Source organism: Excalfactoria chinensis, chromosome 17 (assembly GCF_039878825.1).
Source record: "Excalfactoria chinensis isolate bCotChi1 chromosome 17, bCotChi1.hap2, whole genome shotgun sequence".
Taxonomy (NCBI): domain Eukaryota; kingdom Metazoa; phylum Chordata; class Aves; order Galliformes; family Phasianidae; genus Excalfactoria; species Excalfactoria chinensis.
The window spans coordinates 4,413,352-4,434,781 of NC_092841.1; the positions used below are offsets into that span (position 1 = coordinate 4,413,352).

General features: G+C 61.2%; 2 protein-coding genes across 4 annotated transcripts; both read left to right on the forward strand.

Moving 5' to 3' along the window:
* The first annotated feature begins 2,404 nt into the window (after nucleotides 1-2,404).
* Nucleotides 2,405-10,493, forward strand: EPN3 (epsin 3). Of its 3 annotated transcripts, none has more exons than XM_072352038.1 (10): nucleotides 2,405-2,537; nucleotides 5,135-5,784; nucleotides 6,047-6,165; nucleotides 7,250-7,333; nucleotides 7,630-7,737; nucleotides 7,857-7,941; nucleotides 8,161-8,454; nucleotides 9,157-9,267; nucleotides 9,401-9,622; nucleotides 9,702-10,493. In XM_072352038.1, exons 2-10 carry the CDS (start codon nucleotides 5,214-5,216, stop codon nucleotides 10,007-10,009), a joined length of 1,902 nt encoding a protein of 633 aa, XP_072208139.1. In that variant the 5' UTR covers nucleotides 2,405-2,537; nucleotides 5,135-5,213; the 3' UTR covers nucleotides 10,010-10,493. The 3 variants fall into 3 exon arrangements, with proteins under 3 accessions (XP_072208139.1, XP_072208138.1, XP_072208140.1); XM_072352037.1 differs by lacking the exon at nucleotides 2,405-2,537 and adding an exon at nucleotides 2,594-3,026 and having other exon boundaries at nucleotides 9,702-10,492; XM_072352039.1 differs by lacking the exons at nucleotides 2,405-2,537; nucleotides 7,250-7,333 and adding an exon at nucleotides 2,596-3,026 and having other exon boundaries at nucleotides 9,702-10,490.
* A 107-nt stretch (nucleotides 10,494-10,600) lies between these two features.
* On the forward strand, nucleotides 10,601-21,194 carry SPATA20 (spermatogenesis associated 20). The gene is made up of 16 exons (XM_072352036.1): nucleotides 10,601-10,811; nucleotides 11,451-11,579; nucleotides 11,700-11,764; nucleotides 12,188-12,342; nucleotides 12,452-12,595; nucleotides 12,802-13,003; nucleotides 13,075-13,205; nucleotides 13,274-13,378; nucleotides 13,649-13,723; nucleotides 13,821-14,033; nucleotides 14,138-14,330; nucleotides 14,803-14,971; nucleotides 15,237-15,445; nucleotides 15,518-15,717; nucleotides 15,806-15,886; nucleotides 17,984-21,194. The coding sequence occupies exons 1-16, from the start codon at nucleotides 10,780-10,782 to the stop codon at nucleotides 18,152-18,154; spliced, it is 2,274 nt and encodes a 757-aa protein (XP_072208137.1). The 5' UTR covers nucleotides 10,601-10,779; the 3' UTR covers nucleotides 18,155-21,194.
* The last annotated feature ends 236 nt before the right edge of the window (nucleotides 21,195-21,430 follow it).

Sequence of the window (21,430 nt, forward strand, 5' to 3'; positions counted from 1 at the left end):
CCTCTTGTTTCTGATCGTGTTCCTGGCTGCTTGTCCAACCTCCTCGCAGGTCTCACTGCCAGCAGGTCTTTGGGCAGTCAGCATCTCTGTGAAGGTGCACGCTTCCACCTCACCTTCCCTTGCATGCATTCCTTATGCTGATCTTGCTATCTCCTGCTACCCAGTTAACGTATCCATGCCTGATTCGGAGTCAGTTCTTACTCACTTCCAGGACTCATCAGTCAAACTGAAATGAGGAAATTTGTGCTCCAGCTACAGAGAGCAGGGCTGGGTCTGTGTTGGAGCCTCCCTTCCTGCCTCCGCCAGCCTACACGTGTCTGTCACCTCATTCCGAACAGGCTTCCTCATGCATCACCGCTGGGCTGGAGCATTCCCTGGACACACAGCTGCCCTTACAGCCGAGGCTGTGCAGGTTTGCAGGGCAGAGCTGTGGGTGTCCCATGGCCGTGTGCTGCCGCCGTGCCATTTTCCTGCTGGAGCAGCCGGACGACATTCCGCAGGGAGGCTTTGGCTCCGTGAAGAAATGACATCAGTGCAGATTATTAATTTAGGTTCATGATACCTTTGAGGTTCTTAGACAGCAGATGCGTATCCGGGCTAAGCGTGACTGTTCCAGATTCTGCGCATCGCTGTGCGGTTACACCAGGCTTGTGTGCCTCAGGCAGGTGCAGGGTTACTTTGGGAACCTGCTGCCGTGTGTCTCAGAGCCTCACTGAGAGCAGAACCCTTCCCTCTGCTGAGGTGCTTTCCTTTTGGTTCCCCTTTTAACTCGCATCTCTAGGGGGAAGCTGCTGTTCTTCCCTCTGCTCCTGGCAGTGCTGTGCTGAATGCAGCCTGGCCGTGCTGCGTGCAGCCCTTTGTGTTCTGAGACCTTACAGGCTGAGGAGAAGCACTTTGGCTTCTGCAGAGGGAAGGAGCCCCTTCTGGCTTAGCGGGCAATGAACCACGTAGGGAGTGTCTCTGCTCAGCATCACTGCAGTGAGGACTTCAGTAGCAGTTTGAGAATGAGAGGGGGAGAAAGGCCTGAAGCTGGGGTGCATCCCACAGGCTCTGACAACAGCTCCTGCCTTCCTGGAGGTCGTTACCTGCCTGTGAGCGTGCCCAGCTCACCCAGCTCCAGCCATCTGCTTTGGAGTCAGGAGAGATGCTGCACGTAGAGATGACATGGTTGTCTCACAGTGCTTGTATTGGGTGGTCTCACCCTAAAAGATGGGAAGGCCCATCCCCAGGACTCCCACCTCCAGTCCAGCCTGGAGAAACCAGGCCCACCTCCACCTCTGCTCACTGCAAAGCTGGTCCATAAACAGATAGCGGGGAGCTTCCTTGGCATAGCAGGGCAGCACATCACGCATTGCTCTCTTCTCCCATGGGAGGAACCAGGTGGCACAGGGCTGCTGCCCTGACATTTCTGCAAAGGAGAAGGAACAGGAATGCAGTGAGTGGTGCTGAGTGGTGCTGGTGCTCCTGCAGCCTCACAACGACCTTCCTGGGGCCACACACAGCAGGGCATAGGAGGGCTGGGGCAGCGTGCAGCCAGCTCCATTACTGCATGTGCACGGATTTGTGCAAGTTCTGTGACTGGGAGCACGGTGAGATTAGAGCTGGTTTCCAAAAGGCACCCTTAGAAACACACACTCCCTGTTCACAGCCTGCTGAGCTGCCTGTCTGCCTTTGGACAGAAGTGGGGGGCAGTGCTTTGCTGTGAGGGCTGCGTCCTGCCGTGCCAGGCCCAGCACCAGGCTCAGCACCAGGCTCAGCCCACGCTGTTTGTGTTGCTGTTAATCATTTGTGCTGTTTGCTGCGTCACTGAGGTGAGCGACCTTCTGCCCTGTGAGCTGCAAATCACAGTCTGTGCTTGTTGTGGGGCTGGGAGACACCATAACTGTTAGAGGGGCTGGGAAAGGAGCCCAGGAAAGCACTGCACCTTTCCAGAGGCTGCAGCTGCAGAGCAGCCCACCTGCCCCAGGGCTCATCACTGTTTACGGCAGGGGCTGCAGCCCACCCAGCCAACCCTGCTCTGACACAGCACCTGGGCCGGGTCTGCTTGGGCTGACCCGGGGGAGGGTTTGGGTGCTGGAGGCGCTGTGCTGCTCAATGTGCATTCAGCTCGTGTGGCCAAAACCCGGTGGGAGATTCAGCTGATGGGATGTGCAGTGTGCGGCTCTGCCGTCCTCTCTGAGTGACCCGAAGCAGCAGCCTCAGCCCGGGGAGAGCTGCATCATCTCTGTTGTGCAGAGCCCCTCCAGAATGCCCCGGCTCCCAGGAAAGCTTTCTATTATGGAAAACGCCAGCGATATTAAAAAGATTATGTGCATCCATAACGCTGGAAAGGCCTGTCGCTGATTAAAATGGAAGGCAGAGGCCGGGAGAGCGGGGGTGGCACCGAAACGATCGAGAGGCTTATTTTGTAATGTCATCCGATGCCTCCTCTGCCCCCAGCCGGGCTGCGGGAGCTGCTCGGGGCAGGGGAAGAATCCGCTCCGAATTTAGACCCGGGCAGACATCGTAATGAACTCGGATCGCCGCGGCAGCCTCGGGTACCAGCGAGAGAGCCGCAATGCTGGGCGGGGGGAGTCGTTTGGGGGGAGCCGGGCAGCGCCATTCAGAGCACATCGGAGCGGGGCTGGCGGCTTTCTGCCTAAAAATAATAGGAGGGGGAAAAAAAAAAAGCAAAGAAAGCTCGCAGCTCGCAGCGGCTGGCCGTGTGCCATGGGGGGCAGGACGGAGCGACCCAGCATCCCCGCCTCCCGCATGCGGCGGGTTGGGGCTCGGCGCCGCATCCCCGCGGCCCGCAGCGCACCGGGGGGGGGCTGAACGCGGCTGCCCGGGGCCGGGGGGGGGGGGAAGCGGCGGCCGTGCCGGGGTTCGGGCGGCCCCGAAAGGGTTAAGGCGAGCGGCCGGACCTGCCCAGCCAGCCCGGCGGGTCGGCGGAGCGCGGCGGACGGCGGGCGGGCAACGGCCGCCTCCAGCGCTCCCACCGGCACCGGGGGATCGGCGGCGGCACGGCGGGGGCCGAGTCCGCGTAGGTAAGCGGGAGGAGGAAGGGCGGAGGGACGGACGGAGGGAGGAAGGTTCTGGACGCGGGAGCGCCGCGGGTTGCGGAGGGCCGGGCCGTGCGGTGCCGCTGCTCCGAGCCGGGCCCGCGGCTGCCCGAGTCCCGCCGGCACCGGGGGCGGCTGCGGTCCCCGAAGGGCTCCGGTGCTCGGGGCCGGGCCGGGCCGCTCCTCACCGCTCCCTCCATTTCGTGCGCCGCTCCTCCCAGCCCTGCACCTGATTAAAGATTAATCGAGCCTTCCCTTCCTCCCCGCTCCCTGCCGCGTTCCCCGGCCTCTCCGGCTGGTTTCCCCGCTCTGCCCTTTCCTCGTTCTCCCCTCGGTTCCCTCTTTCCCCCCTCCCCCTCCCCGTGCACTCCCGGCCGTATTCTCCCACCTCCGCTTCACCTCCGCGCTCCCCGTGCCGGGTCGCAGCGATGAGGACCCGTCCCGGCGTCCTTCTCCCACCTGGCAGCCCCGAGCTCAAGGTCACTGCAGTAATTCCACACGCGCTGCCGCCTTATCTCCCGCACAGCTTCTATTTCACTGCCTTTATATTCTGGGGAACGCCGTGCTGGACAAAACCTCCTCTTCTTTGCAGCGCTTCAGCCCGGGCCGTGCCCCCCCCCCACCCCCATCCCATCCCCTTCTCCATCTCTTCCCATGCAGAATTCAGGTCCACCTGGGCCGGGTTCCCAGCCCGACCCCTCGGCGCTGCGCTGGGGCCGTGCCAGGCGCTGGGACCTGTTGGCGGCAGGAGGGACGTCCCGCAGCGCAGCACCGGGCTTTGCTGGGGCCGACGGCGCGGCTTTATCTCTCCGCGATCGCCGTCGGAAGGCGCAGTGCGGGTCGGAGTCCCGGAGGACTTTGCCGCATCGCCACCACCCTCACCCCAAAGCGTTCCCGTGCCGGGCGAGAGGGAGCCAAAGGCCGCACTGCCAGCAGCGCTGCGGGAGGGGACCGGGACGGGGAAGCGTCGGGAGAGAAACTTCAGCCGCCTGCGAGCGGCAGAGCCGGCCGTGTGACTCACGGGGACGGCGGAGCTGCGGTGCCGGACCGGTTGTGTGACTGCGTGGCTCGGTGGCACTGCGTGTCTCGGTGGCGCTGCCCGGCCAGCCCCGCCGTATCCACAGCCGGGAGGGCCGCGTGCCCGTGGCTGCCGTGCGGGGAGCCGAGGCGGCTGCTGGGTGCTGGTTTATTGCTGTCTGTGTGCGGCTGTGCTGCCGAGATAGGCCCCGGCCCGCCGGCTTATCGCAGAACTGGCGGTGAGTTTTGGTGCGGCAGTGCGAGGAGCTTCACCCGGTGCCAGCAGCCCCTGCCTGTCGGCTTTGCTGATTCCGGGGATGGGATGGGGACAGAGGTGCTTTCCCACCTGGTGGCTGAGGGGTCTGGCTCGTGTGGAGCAGAGAACAGCGCTGTAATGGGGTCATGAGGAACCGGCTCAGCACAGCCGTGTGGTTTTGCAACCTCCTTGTGTGTGGCCTGCAAAGGACGGGCACTTCCCAGCAGGAAGGGATCGGGGCAGCTGCTGGCAGCTGGGAGGGAGGGACAACCTGCAGGACAGGCTGCCTTTGGGGTCTGCTGATAGTTAGACCGCTGTGGGTCACCAGGAGCATTGGCACCACACTGCAGCAGCAGCCTCCCAGGTGCAGAAGAGGCTCAGGCAGGTGCTGGTAGGTCAGGGCAGGCTTGGAGTCACTCTGGGGTTGGTCTTTGTGTGGTGCCTTCTGGATGGCACTGGGAGCCGCAGCAGGGCTGCAGGCAGCGCGTGGGGGCTGCGTGGGGCTGAGGCCTGGAGGCAGCCTGGGGCTGGAGGAGGGAGCTGCCATTTTCAGGTGGGTGCTTGCAGCAGCAGAAGCGCCTGGTAAAAGCTCATCCAAATGTTGCTGAATCTGAAGCCAAATCTCTCGGCGGCTCCGCAGTGCTAAGCTATCGGTTTTCTGTGCGATTCTTTCCCATCCTGCATCCCGCCTGCTTTTGGCGAGCGTGAGCAGCACACACCATGGCAATGGGCACTTCCACCTCGAGAAGCACCCGAGGTGCTCTGGGATGGGGCTCTGGTGCCTGGGGCAGTGCTGAGGTGTCCCCATTTCCCACTGCAGGCACTGGTGAGGCCGTGAGCGCCCGGTCCATCCCTGCTGCGAGCACCCGCACTCAGCGGGTCCTGGGCACGGCGCAAAGATGACCACCTCGGCCCTGCGCCGGCAGGTGAAGAACATCGTGCATAACTACTCGGAGGCGGAGATCAAGGTGCGAGAGGCCACCTCCAATGACCCCTGGGGCCCCCCCAGCTCCCTGATGTCGGAGATCGCGGACCTCACCTTCAACACGGTGGCCTTTGCTGAGGTCATGGGTATGATCTGGCGACGGCTGAACGACAGCGGCAAGAACTGGCGGCACGTGTACAAAGCCCTGACCCTGCTGGACTACCTCATCAAAACAGGCTCCGAGAAGGTGACCCACCAGTGCCGGGAGAACCTTTACACCATCCAGACGCTGAAGGATTTCCAGTACGTGGACCGTGACGGCAAAGACCAGGGCATCAACATCCGGGAGAAGGTGAAGCAGGTGATGGCGCTGCTGAAGGACGAGGAGCGGCTGAAGCAGGAGCGGGCGCACGCGCTGCAGACGAAGGAGCGCATGGCCCTGGAGGGGATGGGCAGTGGCAGCCATCAGTCCACCTACGGCCGCCGTGCATCGCCCTACGGTGACGACTACGGCCGGACGCGGGGCTCACCCTCCTCCTTCAACTGTGAGTCCTGCCCTGGGGGCTGTGCTGGGTTCGCTGCACCCACCTGGTGCCCGTCGGTCCTCTCCTCTCTTAGGGAGGCAATGCTCAGCTGCTGTAAAGCTGTGGCTCATTTGGGGTTGTAAGCATTTACGCCGAGGTACGTCCCTTTGGGAGACCACACTGGAGCTGCAGATGTGGATGGGGTTGGGAGGAGGCTGACAGGTGGCTGATCTCCCCAAAGTCCCAGCAACGCTTCTTCACCTGTTCTTCTTTTTTCTCTTAGCTTCTTCCTCATCCCCACGGTTCGCCTCCGACCTGGAGCAAGCGCGTCCCCAGACAACGGGTGAGGAGGAGCTGCAGCTGCAGCTCGCTCTGGCAATGAGTCGGGAGGAGGCTGAGAAGGTAGGGGTGCCCTGTACCCAGGGGTTTGGCCATTATGGAGAAGGGGAGGATTGGGGCTGCCCGAGGCCTGTGCATTCACCTGCAACTGCACCAGGCTGCTCGCAATGTGCCTGCATCCCAATCCCAGCAGGCACGGAGGCAGCACCATGGATGAGACACAGGCGATGAGCACTTCTCTGGGAGCCTGGGATGGCAGGGGGTGGTCCTTCTTCATCAGCAAACCTGACTGACTTCCACTGAGGGCTTCTAGTCCTGTCACTCATTGCTGTCACCTTTGTTGGAGGCCATTGTTGCAGGGGACAATCTACCTCTGCCCATGGCTGTGCCTTTTGAGCAGGAGGAGCTGTGCGGGGGATGTGGGCAGCCAACAAGCCTTGGCCTCAGCTGCAACGCCTCCTCTGGGCTCATCCCCTCTCCTGTCTGCTCCAGACCCTGTTTCCTTGGGGACAGATTATCTGCACGCCGGCTGAGATTGTCGCTGGCTGGTACAGTGTGTGTGGAGCACACGGGGACGGCCACGCACACAAAGCCCACGTGTGGGCAGTGTCCTTGGGCAGACAGCACGGTGTCCTCAGACCTGCTGGACTAGGAGACATACTTCTGGCACAGCACTTAGCACTGCCCGCTTCCCCTGCCTGGTGGCTCTTTTGGAGACTGAACAGCATGTGTGTATCCCTATTTCTGTCCTGGAATTGCAGTATTTATAGCTTCCACATTCTGCCATGATGCGTGCTGTAGGAACACGCTCCTGAAAGCACTGCCTGCTGGAGACCACCTGGGCTGTGCACATTCCTGCATGCAAGTACGGCCGTGCACACACACACACCCCGCATCACAGGGTGCTGATCAGGGCTGCCATGGCAGTGCGGGGATGAACCCTCCCCAAGAGCTGCCTTGGCTGTGAGCATCTGCATGGGGCAGACCCTGAGCCCGGGCTGCTCGGGGTTCCCAGTGCTGGGCTCAGCTGTGGGCAGTGTGAGGCAGGTGAGGGGCCGCAGGGTGCTGGCGGTGAGGACGGCAACCACCGAGCCGCTTGGCAAGCTGAGGTCCAGCTGAAATTTCACCCGATTTCCTCTGTTGGCAGAAGCCACTTCCTCCAATTTCCAGTACAGATGAAGAAAGGCAATTGCAGCTAGCGCTCGCGCTGAGCAAAGAGGAGCATGAGAAGGTACCCGTGCCCTGCAGCCCTGGGCGCTCCTGTCTCTTGCACTTGGGCTTCTCTCTGCCTCGTTCAGCAGTCCCGGCTGCTGGCAGCACTCTCACGCTCGCTTTGCTTTCCCTGCTGTGGGGCTGCTCACTGTGTGCTCTCCCAGCGCGCTCAGCTCAGAGGAGCTCTGCTCGGATGCTGGGACTTTTGGGGGATGCGGTGGCAGCTCCTGTGCTGGGTTTGTCTCCTGGAGAAGGCTCTGCTCTTGCTGCGGGATCGCTGGTGCTCACAGTTCCGTCCCTTGTTCCCTCCCGCAGGAGGTGAGGGCATGGCAAGGGGAGAACTCCCTGCTGCAGAGAGCCTTGGAGGAGACTGCCCAAGGTGGGGAGGAAGAGGAGGAAGAGGATAAGATGAAGAAAAGCCAGGTGAAGCACTGGGGGCCTGGATGGCCGCACATGCAGCCTCTTAAGCAATGCTGTGGCCCTGGGCTGGGCTCTCAGGTCAGCCCTGGGCTCCCCTCACTTTATTCCCTTTTTGTTTGCAGTCCTCTATCCTGGAGCTGGCAGATATATTCGGGCCGGCCCCAGCTCCTTCCAGCCACACATCTGTTGACCCATGGGATATGCCAGGTGGGGGCTGCTGAAGCTTGGGATGGCGGCACAGTCTTCTCCCCTCCTCTGTCCCTGCCCGATCCCCAAATGGTCCACAATGAAGACCTCTGGCTTCTCCTCCCTTTGCTGCCCTGTTCTTTGTACATCAGGGTGGTGATGCTGATGGGAATCCACAGTCCCCAGGTGCATCCCTGATAGGCGTCACTCTGTTATCTGCTGTTTCCCTTCTCTTTTCAGATATGAAACCCAAAGCAGAGCCAGCAGCCTGGACTGGCACAGCAGACCCCTGGGTGCCAGTGCTATCCAGCAGCGGGGAGGCCGTGCCCCAGGCAGGCACCACGTCCCAGCAAACCACTGCAGGGCCCTGGGATTTCCCCCCTGCCTCTGCTGACCCGTGGGGGAAGGCAGCTGCCTCGTCCGGCTTCTCCCCTGCAGACCCTTGGACAGCCACGTCCCCACCGGCCCAGGGCTCCAGCACTACGCCAGCCACTGACCCTTGGGCTGCTGTGGCTGAGACTAACCCTAACCCTGGTAAGCAGCTTGGGTAGTGACGGGATTTTGCTAGGAACCAGGTGCTGTGCTGGCTGTCCCTGACATCCTGGGTGCCCCCCCCTTCTCCTGCAGCCAGCTCTGCCCTCCCACCAGACCTCCTCTCATCTCGCTCCTTGGTGTGCTGGAGAATACAGGGAACCTTTTGGTTGTAGTACAAGCTAGTCAGGCTGCTGTAATTACCCTGGCACAGTTAACAAAGCCCTCCCAGAGGAGTGCTCTTGCAATGGGGTGATGTTCCCCATTGATGTCTATTGGCTTTGCCCCCCCTCAAACAGCCTGAGACAGGCTGGTTGGTGTCTGCAGGTGCGGTGCTGCAGGTGGGGGCTCTTTATAGGAGAAATCTTTGTTTCTGAGCTTGGTGCTGCTCTCGCTTCCTCCTTGGCTGCTTCCTCCCACCTCGTGGCAGTCCTGCATCCACTGCCCACAACGCATGGGGAGTTGCTCAGACTTTTGGTCCCTAGGGGCAAGAGCATAACCAGAGCCGGGTGTAAGCGCTGGTCTTTAAACCATCACCTCGTGCTCTTTCCCTCCTGGCTGTGCTACCTGGGGGTATTTTCTGCTCAAGGCCAAGCTCCTGCTGTGACCCATCCTGGTTTCTCTGGGCTGATGTGTGCACTGACCGCAGTTACACACACCTCCCACCCCTTGCTCCCCTCCTTGAGTGTCACCTCTTCCCCCCAGCTTCAGGGGGGGATGCTTTCGACCTGTTTGCAAAGCAACCCGAGGCAGCTGAGCAGCCGGAGATGGAGCATTCGCAGCCGCCCTCCTCGGTGAAGCCCGGCAGCCCCGCGGGTAAGCGGTGTCGTTCCTCCATCCCTGTCCCTGCTGGTGGTTCCGGGGCGGTTCCGGCGAAGGGATGGGGGATGCCCTCGGTGCCCTGCGGTCCGCTCGCAGCCCACTGACACGTCCCTCTCCCCCACCCCAGAGCCGGACCCTTTCGGTGACCTGTTCCCCGGCACCAAGCAGGACGCGGCCAAGAGCTTTGACCTCGCTAACCTGGCCGACTCGCTGCCCGAATCCTGCAAGGAGCGGAAGGACTGTAAAACCCCCGAGGCTTTCCTCGGCCCCGCCGCCTCCTCGCTGGTCAACCTGGACTCGCTGGTGGCACCGCCGCAGGCCGCCAAGACGCGCAACCCGTTCCTGTCGGGTGGGTGCGGGGCTGAGCCGCGGGGTGGGAGCGGGGGGCTCGGCGGGTCGTCCTGACGCTCCCCCGTGTCTTCCCGCAGGTCTCAGCACGCCGTCCCCCACCAACCCTTTCAGCCTGGCCGAGCAGCCCAAGCCCACGCTCAACCAGATGCGGACCGGCTCCCCGGTGCCCGGCCTGCCCGCCGCCCTGCCCGCCAACGCCATGACCTACAGCACGTCTCTGCCGCTGCCGCTCAGCAGCGTCCCCGCCGCCCTGCCCGCCTCCGCCAGTGCCTTCCCGCAGGCGGGGGCCGGGCCGTTCCCGGAGCTGCCCGGCGCTTTGCCGCAGCCTCTGCTGCCGCTGAGCGGCCCCCCGGCCCCGCAGGGAGGGCTCAACCCCTTCCTCTGAGGGCTGCGGGCCGGCACCGCGGGGCGGGCTCTCGCCCCTTCCCGGCCGTTTCCCCGCCTCTCCATCCCCGCTCGCACCGCCGGGGGCGGCAGAGCAGCACGAACCGCCCGCCGGACAGCGCGGGGCAGCCCGCAGGAACTGCGCCCGGAGCGCTCCGTGGGCTCCGGGACCGTCCGCCTCGCTGCGGGGCGAGGGACAGCCCTTGGGCGGACGGACGGACGGACGGACGGCTGCCTCCTCTCCGCTCCCGTTCCCTGGAAGCGCTCTGTTCCCATTAACGTGCTGCCCTCGCCCCGGGGCTCCCGGCCGGTTCGCGCTCTCCCCGCTCTGGATGTTACTCCGCTTGGGCGCCGTGTCCCCGCTCTCCAGCCCGGGTCAGCCCCAACTGCGTTGCCCTTCACGCTCCCCCGTGCCCTCCGGATGCCGTGCAGAGCCCGGGCCGGGCGCTCCGCCCCACGGGGAGCACCGGGAGCAGCGCTCGGTGCTGCGGGCAGCGCTGCTCGGGGGGGGGTGGGAGGAAAAGGGGAGGGGGGTGGGCGTTGCGTTGTGCTTCAGCGCGTGCAGCCGACAGAGCCGCTCCGCCTCCGGATCCGCTGCGGCCGTCCCGGCGCCCGGGAACCGCGAACCGACCGCGACAATAAAGAACTGGAACGGACACGTTCTGCCGCCTCCTTACCGGGCTGCTCCCTCCGCCCCGTGCAGGGCGGGCTCGGCTCGGGGGCGGCCCCGGGAGCGCAGTGCGGTGCCTGCCCCGCCACTCCCCCGCCGCCATGTTCGCGGTGCCGCTGCGCAGGGCCCGCAGGTACCGGAGGGGGCGGGGGGGGGCGGCCCCGGGAGCGGCCGGGCCGGGGGGTGCGATGCGGCAAGTCGGGCTGTGCCGGCCCCGCTCCCTGCAGCGCCCTGCGCGTTGCTCCTTGCTGCTCCGTGCCGCTCCGTGCTGCTCCTGCGTGCCCGAGCGCTGCCCGCTCCCCGCCCGCTTTCCGCGTTCTCTCCGTGCTCTCTCCGTATTCCTTGCGTTCTCGTGAACCCTCCCTGGATCTTTTCATCCCTTCTGCCCGCCCCAAAGCGCTCCCTGCGCCTTTTCCTGTCCTCCCTGCGTGCTCCCTGCGCTCCCCGTGCCCCCTTCGTACCCCTGAATCCTCTCTGTACCCTCTGCGCGCTCCTAACTGCCCCGTGTCCTCCCTTGCATCCCCCTAAATCCTGCCTGTAGCCCCTCCTGCCTTCCTCCCCCCTTGAGACCCTGGGGTCTCCTTGTCCCCCTCCCAGCCCCCCTGGGGGTGCAGTGATGCTGGGGCAGAGCCCGGGGGGGTTTCATCATTTCACCGAGGGTTGTGCAGCGTGCCAGGGACACACCACCCCACATCGGGCTCTCCTCGTGGGCAACAAAGTGAATTAATGGGTGAATTAATGAGCCAACTAACGAGCACATCCCGTGCTGCAGGCCGGTGTTCCTAGTGGGCAGCACGGCCATGGCCACGGCTGGGAGGAGCAGCCCGCCCCGCCACACCAACCGGCTCATCTACGAGAGGTCCCCGTACCTCCAGCAGCACGCCCACAACCCTGTGGACTGGTGAGAGAGAGCACACCGTGCCCTTCCTCCTCATCCTCTCCTAGCACTGCTGACGTGTGCAGCTCCACAGTGGGCTCTGATGGCAGCCGTGCCCCATGGGCTGCTCCTCATCCTCTGCAGGTACCCGTGGGGTCAGGAAGCCTTTGATAAAGCGAAGCAGGAGAACAAGCTGATCTTCCTGTCAGGTAACCAGCAGCCAGGTGTACCTTATGTGTGTCAGTAAATGAGCTGTGGGTGAGGCTGCCCGGTGCTGATTCCTTCCCTCTGAGAGCTGTAACTGCTCTGCTGGAAGGAGGGCTGATCCAGGGGCCATCGTGGCCACTGAAGCCCTTGTCCTGGGAGAGCTGAGGAATACAGAGCAGGAGGTGAGCCAGCAGGGTGCCTCTGTGCTGCACCTCCACTCCATATGGCACAGAGCTGCATCAGGGGGGTGGGCGCTGGGAAAGGCAGTGCCCCAGAGGGCGGTGGGCACAGCACGGAGCTGAGTGAGCTCTGGCTCTCAGACAGAGTGGGTGGGCTGGTGCAGTGTGGGCCATGATGGTCCGTGTGTGCTCATCCCAGGTCAGGCTGCTCCGTGGTCTCACTCCATGTGCTGCGCTTGCTTTCAGTCGGGTACTCCACCTGCCACTGGTGCCATGTGATGGAGGAGGAGTCCTTCAAGAACCAGGAGATCGGTGAGATCATGAGCAAGAACTTTGTGTGCATCAAGGTGGATCGTGAGGAGCGGCCAGACGTGGACAAAGTGTACATGACCTTCGTGCAGGTGGGGGAGGCACGGCAGGGCCGGGGCATGCTCTGCCCTTCTCTCTCAAGGTTCATTTTTGTGTTCCCAAGGAGCTCCCTGTGAGATCCTTGTGCCCCGTGTCCTCCAGGCCACCAGCGGCGGAGGGGGATGGCCGATGAGCGTCTGGCTGACTCCGGACCTCAAGCCCTTTGTTGGGGGCACGTATTTCCCCCCTGAGGACAGCACCCATCATGTGGGCTTCCGGACTGTGCTGCTCCGCATCGCAGAGCAGGTAGAGCGGGCGGCTGGGGGCAGTGCTCAGGAATGGGGGGGGTGGGAGGTGGTAGGGAGCAGTCAGCAGCAGCTGAAGAAGTGTGGGTGGGGGTGGGGGATGTGCTGCTCAGGGGGAGGGCACTGAGAAGTGGAGGCGAAGGTTGGGCTGGGAGGCAGAAAGAAAGGCAAGAAGAGGAAGCAGTGATTTTTCTCCCTGCCGCTCAGTGGAGGCAGAACAAGGAGGAACTGCTGCAGAGCAGCCAGAGGATCCTGGAAGCGCTGCGCTCCCTGTCCCGGGTCGGCACACAGGACCAGCAGGCAGCTCCCCCAGCCCAGGAGGTGCTGAGCACCTGCTTCCAGCAGCTCTCTGGCTCCTATGATGAGGAGTACGGTGGCTTCTCACAGTGCCCCAAGTTCCCCACCCCAGGTCAGTGCAGTCCCTGCGGCTGAGCCCTGCTGGGCACGGAGCTCACCCCGCAGCCTGTCCCTGTCTTTCAGTGAATCTGAATTTCCTCTTCACCTACTGGGCCCTGCACAGAACAACCCCAGAAGGGGCCAGTGCGCTGCGGATGTCTCTGCACACTCTCAAGATGATGGCACACGGGGGAATTCACGACCACATCGGTCAGGTAGGAGGAGTGGACAGGAGTTAAACCGCAGGCGGAGCACAGTGGTGACATCAGTGTGTTCCTCACAGGGCTTCCACCGCTACTCCACCGACCGGCACTGGCACGTCCCTCACTTTGAGAAGATGCTGTATGACCAGGGGCAGCTGGCAGCTGTGTACAGCAGAGCCTTCCAGGTGCGGCTGTGGGCTCCCGCAGGGCTCGGGCTGCCCATCGGTGGGCACAGAGCACTCCCCTATTCCTGCTCCTCGTGCAAGCAGGAGTTCTGTACAGCTCTGTGATATTAGCCCTTCAGGCTCTAAATCTGCCTCGTCTTCTAAGTCCTTGCACGCTCACAGCACTTCTCCCCCTTGTAGCTCTTTACATGTCCCTTTACTTCTTGCAGTGTCTCTTCCCCCCCTGCCCGTTGTAGCACAGCAGAGCGATCACCCGCATCTCTCCCGCAGATCTCTGGTGATGAGTTCTTTGCTGACGTTGCTGCTGACATCCTTCTGTATGCCTCACGGGACCTGGGCAGCCAGGTGTGTTCCCTGAGTCACTTACCTACCCTGCCTGGGATGCAGTGCTGTGCTGCAGGGCTGTGCCCACAGCCGGATGTATCTGCTGTTTTCTCCCCAGGCTGGAGGCTTTTACAGCGCAGAGGATGCAGATTCCTACCCGACAGCCACCTCCAGCGAGAAGCGGGAGGGAGCTTTCTGTGTGTGGGCAGCTGAGGAGGTCCGGGCTCTGCTCCCTGACCCGGTGGAGGGGGCTGCAGAGGGGACAACCCTGGCAGATGTCTTCATGCACCACTACGGGGTGAAGGAGGACGGCAATGTGAGCCCCAGGAAGGTGAGGGGTTGCACAGAGCTCGCTGGGATCATTGCTGCACCCGAAGCACATGGGTCCAAGCTGTGGGGCTGGGTGATGTTCTTAGAGTGGAGCTCTCCTTGCAGGACCCCCATAAGGAGCTGCAGGGCAAGAACGTCCTCATTGTGCGCTCCTCCCCAGAGCTGACGGCTGCACACTTTGGGCTGGAGCCGGGGCAGCTGAGCGCCGTGCTGCAGGAGGGCAGGCACAGGCTGCAGGCAGCTCGGGCACAGCGCCCACGGCCCCACCTGGACACCAAGATGCTGGCCTCGTGGAATGGTGAGTGGGTCTACAGCCGTCTGTGCAGCTGCTGCTGCTGTGGGATATTGCTGTGCTGGGCTTTTTAATTTTCTTTTTGCCAGCAGAGAGCAGCAAAACTCTTTCCTGGCGCAGCCTGCTTGGCAGGGCAGGGGAGGGATGGGGCTGAGGTCTGTGCCCACCCCGTATCAGCGGGCTGAGAACAGGGTGCTGTCCCTGTCCTTGTGGGATGTCCCCGCAGCCTGAGCTGGAGGTACAGCGCAGAGCCAAGTCTCACAGCTTGTCCCCACAGACGAAGGCTGAGATCTTGCTGTGCTCTCAGTGCTCTGCCTTTCTCTTGGGTGATGGTGGGGGACTTTCTCAGTGATTGGAAGCGAGCGAAGATGATGGCCTGCAGTCAGGGAGTGTGAGCTTCGTGTGAAACAACCTGTGGAGGAAAATGTGCAACATCCAGCTGTTCCTTTGTGCCTGAGCTGTCCCTGTGCCCACGCAGGACTGATGATCTCAGGCTTTGCCCAGGCTGGAGCAGTGCTGGCCAAGCAGGAGTATGTGAACCGTGCAGCGCAGGCGGCTGGCTTTGTGCGCAGGCACCTCTTGGAGCCGGGCAGCGGCAGGCTGCTGCGGAGCTGCTACCGCGGCGAGGCCGATGTGGTGGAGCAGAGGTGAGTGGTGGTGCAGGAAGTGCTACTCAGCCCAAGTCCTTTCCATTTCCTGTCTTTGGAACTGGTAAGAGCCTTCCTGTTCTGCTGTGTACCTGCACTACCCCATATGGTGCCTTGGCACAGCCACGGCTGAGCTCGGGCTGAACTCGGGAGGCAGCCAAGCAAGGTGGTGTCTACTTGGTCACAGACAGCAGTGAGGAGGGTTTCCCCCAGCCTGCCCTGCTGGGCTGCAGACACTGATGTCTGTCCCCATCTGCCATTGCAGTGCCACTCCCATTCATGGGTTCCTAGAGGATTACGTCTTCGTCATCCAGGGTCTCTTTGACCTCTATGAAGCTTCCCTGGACCAGAGCTGGCTGGAGTGGGCCCTGCAGCTCCAGCACACACAGGACAAGCTCTTCTGGGACCCCAAGGGCTTTGCATACTTCTCCAGTGAAGCTGGTGACCCCTCGCTGCTGCTGCGCCTGAAGGACGGTGCGTGGGGACCCTGGGCAGGGTAAGGGTGGTGCTGGCACTGGGCTGACTGTGACACCGTGTCCCTTGCAGACCAGGATGGAGCGGAGCCCGCTGCCAACTCCGTCACTGTCACAAACCTGCTCCGAGCAGCCTCGTACTCTGGCCACATGGAGTGGGTGGAGAAGGCTGGGCAGATCCTGGCTGCCTTCTCTGAGAGGCTGCAGAAGATCCCGCTGGCCCTGCCGGAGATGGCCCGGGCCACTGCCTTGTTCCATCACACCCTCAAACAGGTATGGGCTAGCGTGCCCTCCTCCATTCTGGGTACAGGAGTGGGGACATGGAACCTCAGCCCTTTGCATCTGTGCTGTCTCTGTACAGGTGGTGATCTGTGGGGACCCCCAAGGAGAAGACACCAAAGAGATGCTTCGCTGTGTGCATTCCACCTTCATCCCCAACAAGGTAGAGCATCCAGCCTGTCCCTGTCCTGTCCTTGTGGCTGCAGCCACGCTCCCCACAGCTGTTGCAATCCCACTGTGTCCCCAGCATGGCTGTAGCATCCCCTGGCCAAGGCACCAGTGTCCCTCTGTAACCCAACAGGGGTGAACTGGGACAGGCTGAGCAGCAGTTCCCTTGTCTGTCCCCATGTCAGCTGCCCATGGAGGCCATGTTCTGTGAGTGCCTGGCAGTAGTCAGTGATGGTGTCAGAGGGACAGGAGCCCTCTCCATGGGGATGCAACACTCAGTCCTCCCCATGCTGCCCCTGCAGTGCCTTGCTCCCCATGCTGCATCTGAGCCCTCTCTGCTCTGGCTTGATTACTCTTGCTCCCTCGGAAGGATTACAGTGGGTGACCCAGTTTGCAAGCTTGGAAAGCATTGTGTTGCTGTGAGCTCCCCTCTGCCATCCCCACAGCCACTCCAGCTGCCCCAGTGCCCCCTGGGCGGGGGGTGCAGCCGATGGCTCCAGGAGCACTGCAACGTCTTTGGGAGGCTGAGGGTGCACACAGGCAGGAGATGTGCTATGGGAAGTAGAGCTGGAACAAGGTGGGCACCGAGTGGGATGGGGTTTGCAGGGAATAGGAGTTTCTTTCTTTCTTAGGAACATGTCAGGGAGTTCCCTGCCAGGTGCAGTCCCATAGGGTGCATCTCTGCTTCCACCTGTGCACGTCCTATGGGAGCTGTAGGGCTGGAGTTTGCCCTGCAGTTCCCACAGCACGTGGTGCTGAGCCTGTCAGCAGATGGGATGTCACAGCCCCGCACCCATCACACTGACAGCTGCTGCTCCCTGCTGTCACCGCGGCCGGGCCGAGAGGTCTGTGCTGTTCAGTGTCAGCAGGGTGTGATGGAGGGTGACAGCGAGACAGCGCCGCAGGGCCGGGCTTCCCCAGGCCGTCACGCTGGGACTCACACTGCCATGCTCGTACCCACAGCCAGTTTGCATTCTGGCAGTGGGCTGCTCACAGGACAGATCTATGCACAGGGAGATGGAATGCATGTCCTGACCAAGGTGGTCCCAGGCTGTGTTCAGTGCCTCCTGCACCTGCCCCTCCTGGCTGCGCAGGGCACAAGGTGCAGCCCCTCCATATCCCATCCCCATCCCTCCGGCTGCTCCCTCCCTCCCTCCTACCCCAGCAGCAGCCCCAGTGCTGCAGCCCCGAGTCACAGCCCCAGGGATGCAGCTGCTCTGGGAATTGGGGCTGGAGGAGACGTCAGCATCGCCCCCGCTCCCCGGTGCTGGCAGGGCGCTGGGGGCCAGTCCGGACTGCGGGAATGCAATTAATTAGGTCGCTCCAGTAATTAATTCCTTACAAACCTCACATTGAAATCCTTGCTGTAATGAGAAGCCAATGATAAGGCAGCATTGAGGGTACCAGCAGATTGAGACAGGCGCTGGTAGATGGAGGAGCCCTGTGTCGGGATGTGGTGCTGCTGTGCTGGGCACCGGCTGCCTTCCCTGTGCCACAGCCAGGGCCATCGGTGTGACCAGATGCCACCCACCCCAACACTGCCCTCCCCCTGGCTGTGTTTGCCCTGGGGCCAGCGGGCTGCATCACCATCCTGGTTGAGATCCCGGCCCTATTAATGGTCTTTAGGGTAATTATGGAGGATCCCATTATCTCCTCAGCTGCAGCATGTGAGCTCCTTGGCTCGCCTTTATCCTGGCCCCGCAAGAGGACCTTAGGGAGCTTGTGAGAAAAATGAATAATGAATTTCAGATTGGACATGAATTGGTAATTAATCACTGCTGGAATTAATTCCAGACAAAGGCAGAGAGGGGGGGAGGGCAGGGGGAGCGGGCTGAGGACCAGGCAGGGGCCGAGCAAGGTGGGCTGTGTGTGCTCCCAGCCTTCCCTATCAGCCCGCGAGGCCTGAGGCTTGAACAAATGTTTTCCTTTCCAAAGAAGCTCGTTATCCCAGCGGCTCTGTCCTTAACCTCCCGGTGCTTCAGAGAGCCACGTGCCCATTGCTGTGCCGTGCTTTGGGGAGCTGTGGGAGCAGGGCTGCCATTGCAAGGGGTGATGCTGTGCTGCTCCACTCCTCCCCTTCCTTCCTCTGCAGGTGCTGATGCTCGCAGATGGAGACCATGATGGGTTCCTCTACCGCCAGCTGCCATTCCTGTCTTCCCTGGAGAGGAAGGAGGGCAAAGCCACTGCCTATGTCTGCAGCAACTTCACCTGCTCCCTGCCTGTCACCTCGCCCCGTGCACTGCAGGAGCTGCTCCATGCCTGAGCCCCGGTGTCCCACCAAGAGGGATGGGGGGGCTGGGCTGCCTTGGGGACTCAGTCTGAGTCCCAGCATCCCAAACCCCTGTGGTGCCATGGGGGGCTGTGTGGCCCTGCTGGTGCCCACCCTGCACCTGTGCTCATCAGTAGCCACTTCTTGCAGAGTGAAGAGAAAATGAATACAAGTCCCAGTGTTAACACAGTGGTCGGATGCAAAAACTACTTATGGTTCCTATAGCAACTCGAGGTAACTGCTGAACGCTCCTGGGTGAGCTCGGGGTCAGCTGCTTGTGGAGGTGTTACTGCGGACAGCTGCAGTACTTTTCCATGACAGGGCAGTCCGTAATGTCCATCAGTTACACTGGGGTGTGCAGAGCCTGCTGCTCCCACCGCTGGGCACAGGCTGCACGAGACCAAACCTGAGCACATCTAACACAACTCTCTGCTTTGCCAAGGACGGATGCATGGCGTGGCCTGCACAGGGAGCTTCCAAAGGAGCTTCTCTCCTTGTGATGCTGTATCGGCCCAGTGCCCACTGGGTGCTGCCTGCTGCCATCCCAGCACAGCGCTGCCCTGGGTGGTGGCAGATGGCAGTGGTGCTCACAGGGCGTTCCAAGGGGCCGTGCCAGGGCCTGGGTACTTGGCCAGGAGAAATGCCTTTGAAGTCAAAGAGGAATGTTGCACCTCATCTGCTGAATGCTTCCCGTGGAAGGGGCAGCTTTTGTTGGTTTTTTATGTTTTATGTTTTAAAAGCTGAGGTGTTTCTGGAAAGCCAGCTGCAAAGCGCTGCCTCTGGCGGATGGCTGCGTGCCTTCTGCTTGCTTTGCTTTTCGAGTTGCTGTTGTTTTCTAACTGGACACCTTAGCTGGGGGAGTTGATGTGACTCCCAAAGTGATGCTCCCCATCCCCACAGCACTCAGGGCAGACCGGTGCTGCATCCACCCCACACCGACACTTTGGGGATCTGGAGGTGGCCAGCCCATGGTGACAGTTATCCCCAAAGGGCTCGGCTATGGGGTGCTATGCTGTGCCATGCTAAAGGCAGCGGGTGCCTTTCCCAACTCCCCACTGAGTGTCAGCGTGTCTCCGTCTACAGCCGTTGGGCAGAGCTGTGCTGGGAAGGGGCTGTCAGAACGAATTGGGCTGAGTGGCCAAAGAAAAGAAAAGAAAGAAAAGGAGGAAAACTTCTCTGTGGCAAATAAACGCTGCTGCGGCGCTTGTGCTGCATTTTATGTGTGGACAGATGTGGGGTTCACCCTGAGGCTGCACTGGACTCGTATCACTGCACAGCACAGCGGTGCATCCCATTTGCTCCATGGGGAGCGATGCAGCCCCTTGGGTGCTCTCAGATGCAGCCCCTCGGTGCCATGTGGAGTGCATTCCTTTCCCCCCTGCACTGCTGAGACTGCGGCTCTGTTTTTAATGAGGCTTTCCCTCTAATTAACATTCTCTGGCTTTGCAGGCACAGTGTCGTCCGCTTTTATCCCGGTATTGATGTGACACCAATGCAGAGGGGCTGTGGAGGCTGTTTGCCAGTGGGGATGGTGTGGCTGCAGGGGGGGGCAGCAGGACTCCCACCACCCCTTCTGGGGCTCCCTGCAGGTGTGCAGCTCTGTGCATGGGCGGGCAATTAGGCAACACCTGAGAACCCAACTGCTGCTGCCTGAACAGGCAATTAGCATCAGTGTGGAAGGGCAGGTTTGGGGGCTGTAGAGGTTCTGGTGTGGGGCAAGTTTGCCCTTTGCCTGTTCCAAGATATCCCAGAGGTCTTCTCCCCACATGGTGCTCAGTGGTCCTGAGCAAGTGCTGTGTCTGTGGAGCGGTGCTTTTGCTGCTGGTGAAAGGGAGCGGGCGCTCAGAGCAGGATTAGGCCGTGGTATGCAGCCATGACACGGCTATTAATCCTCCTCTAATATGGTTTTGGTATTTACTGACCATGGTAACTATTGCGTTAAATCTAAATTAAATGTGTGTTTTGGAGGCTTTACAGAAGGCGGGGGAGGGTGTTTGCAGAGGGCAGTGCCTGCACTGGGGAGGAGGGCTCTGCCTCTGTGGTACCAGGATGGGCTGGGGGCTCTGGGATGCACAAAGAGAGGGCAGTGGGAGCTGGGAGCCACTGGGTGGGCCCAGATGTGGGACCCATTTATGGCTGTGAGGTGTCTGTCCCCACATTTCCTCCCTGTCCCCACCACCTGCGAATCTGGGACAGGCAGAGCCAGGCTCGCCGCAATTATCTGCAGATTAAGGCAGCTAATTTAGTTTGAGTTACAGAGAGTAGATTGGGTCGATATGTTGGGGTGAAGCACGGGCAGGAGGAATCAATAGGCTCTCAGCAAAGCAGGTGACAGGCTGTGCATCCCGGTGCAGTGGTTCTGGGGCCACAGCAGTGGGAGAGGTGGAGATGCAGAGCTCTGCGGTGCCAGTGGGGCTTGCCCCCTGACCCCCTGCTCCCCTCTGACACAGCACTGCAATGGGAGTAAGGTCCTTTTTCATGGCTGACAGCCCATCAATATTTATAGCAGCCCATTAAAAATGTCCACCGCATCCCAAATTAGTCACGGGGCCCTGAAGTGCTGGGCAGCATCCTGCTCTGATGGACAGCACTGCTGGGGGAGGATGGTGCGAAGGCACAGCAGCAATAGGGAGCAGCATTAGGAGTGGGATTAGGGAGCAGTAATTCACATTTAATTTAAATTTCTCCATCTTTCTTTAATTTTCTCCCTTATTGCTGCTTTCTTCTCTAAGTGGCACACACTTTGTTGGCAAAATGAGGCCATTCCTGCATGCAGGCTGGCTCTGGTGAGGGACAGGAGCTGCACCTGGAGCTGGGCTGTGAGCAAATACCCGTCCAGACCAGGAGCTGACTGTCTGTTCCGCTGTCTGTCTGTCTGTTTCTTCCCCCAGGGCTGTGCACGTTGAACTTCAGACTTCTCTTCATTTGTTGCCATTTATCTATAATTTAGGATGGGTTTTAGTTATATTGTAATTGAGTTTCACGTGTCACAGTACGTCTCAAACAGAAAATATAAATATTTAACAACCTCCACTGGTAATAAAGATTCACATTTGCCTCGTTCTGGTTGCCAGCAGATGAATATTCGGCATCACGCTCGGTGGGTATTAACTCCATTCAGATTTATCTCTGCTTATGCAATATAACATTAATGACAGATAGAAGCCAGATCTGGAAAGAATGAAATAAATCACCCCCTCCCCTCCCCAGCACCACCGAGGCCATGCGGTGCCATCAGCCCCCAGCTGAGCTCTCCTGTGTTTCTGCCCC

What these genes read in the sequence shown, in the direction of transcription:
- EPN3 (XM_072352038.1), top strand. Translation starts at nt 5,214, where the DNA reads ATGACCACCTCGGCCCTGCGCCGGCAGGTGAAGAACATCGTGCATAAC. An exon ending in TGAGACTAACCCTAACCCTG is followed by an intron (nt 8,455 to 9,156) that starts GTAAGCAGCTTG and finishes TCTTCCCCCCAG; the next exon opens with CTTCAGGGGGGGATGCTTTC. An exon ending in GAAGCCCGGCAGCCCCGCGG is followed by an intron (nt 9,268 to 9,400) that starts GTAAGCGGTGTC and finishes CCCCCACCCCAG; the next exon opens with AGCCGGACCCTTTCGGTGAC.
- SPATA20 (XM_072352036.1), top strand. Translation starts at nt 10,780, where the DNA reads ATGTTCGCGGTGCCGCTGCGCAGGGCCCGCAG. An exon ending in GCCCACAACCCTGTGGACTG is followed by an intron (nt 11,580 to 11,699) that starts GTGAGAGAGAGC and finishes CATCCTCTGCAG; the next exon opens with GTACCCGTGGGGTCAGGAAG. An exon ending in TGTACAGCAGAGCCTTCCAG is followed by an intron (nt 13,379 to 13,648) that starts GTGCGGCTGTGG and finishes TCTCTCCCGCAG; the next exon opens with ATCTCTGGTGATGAGTTCTT.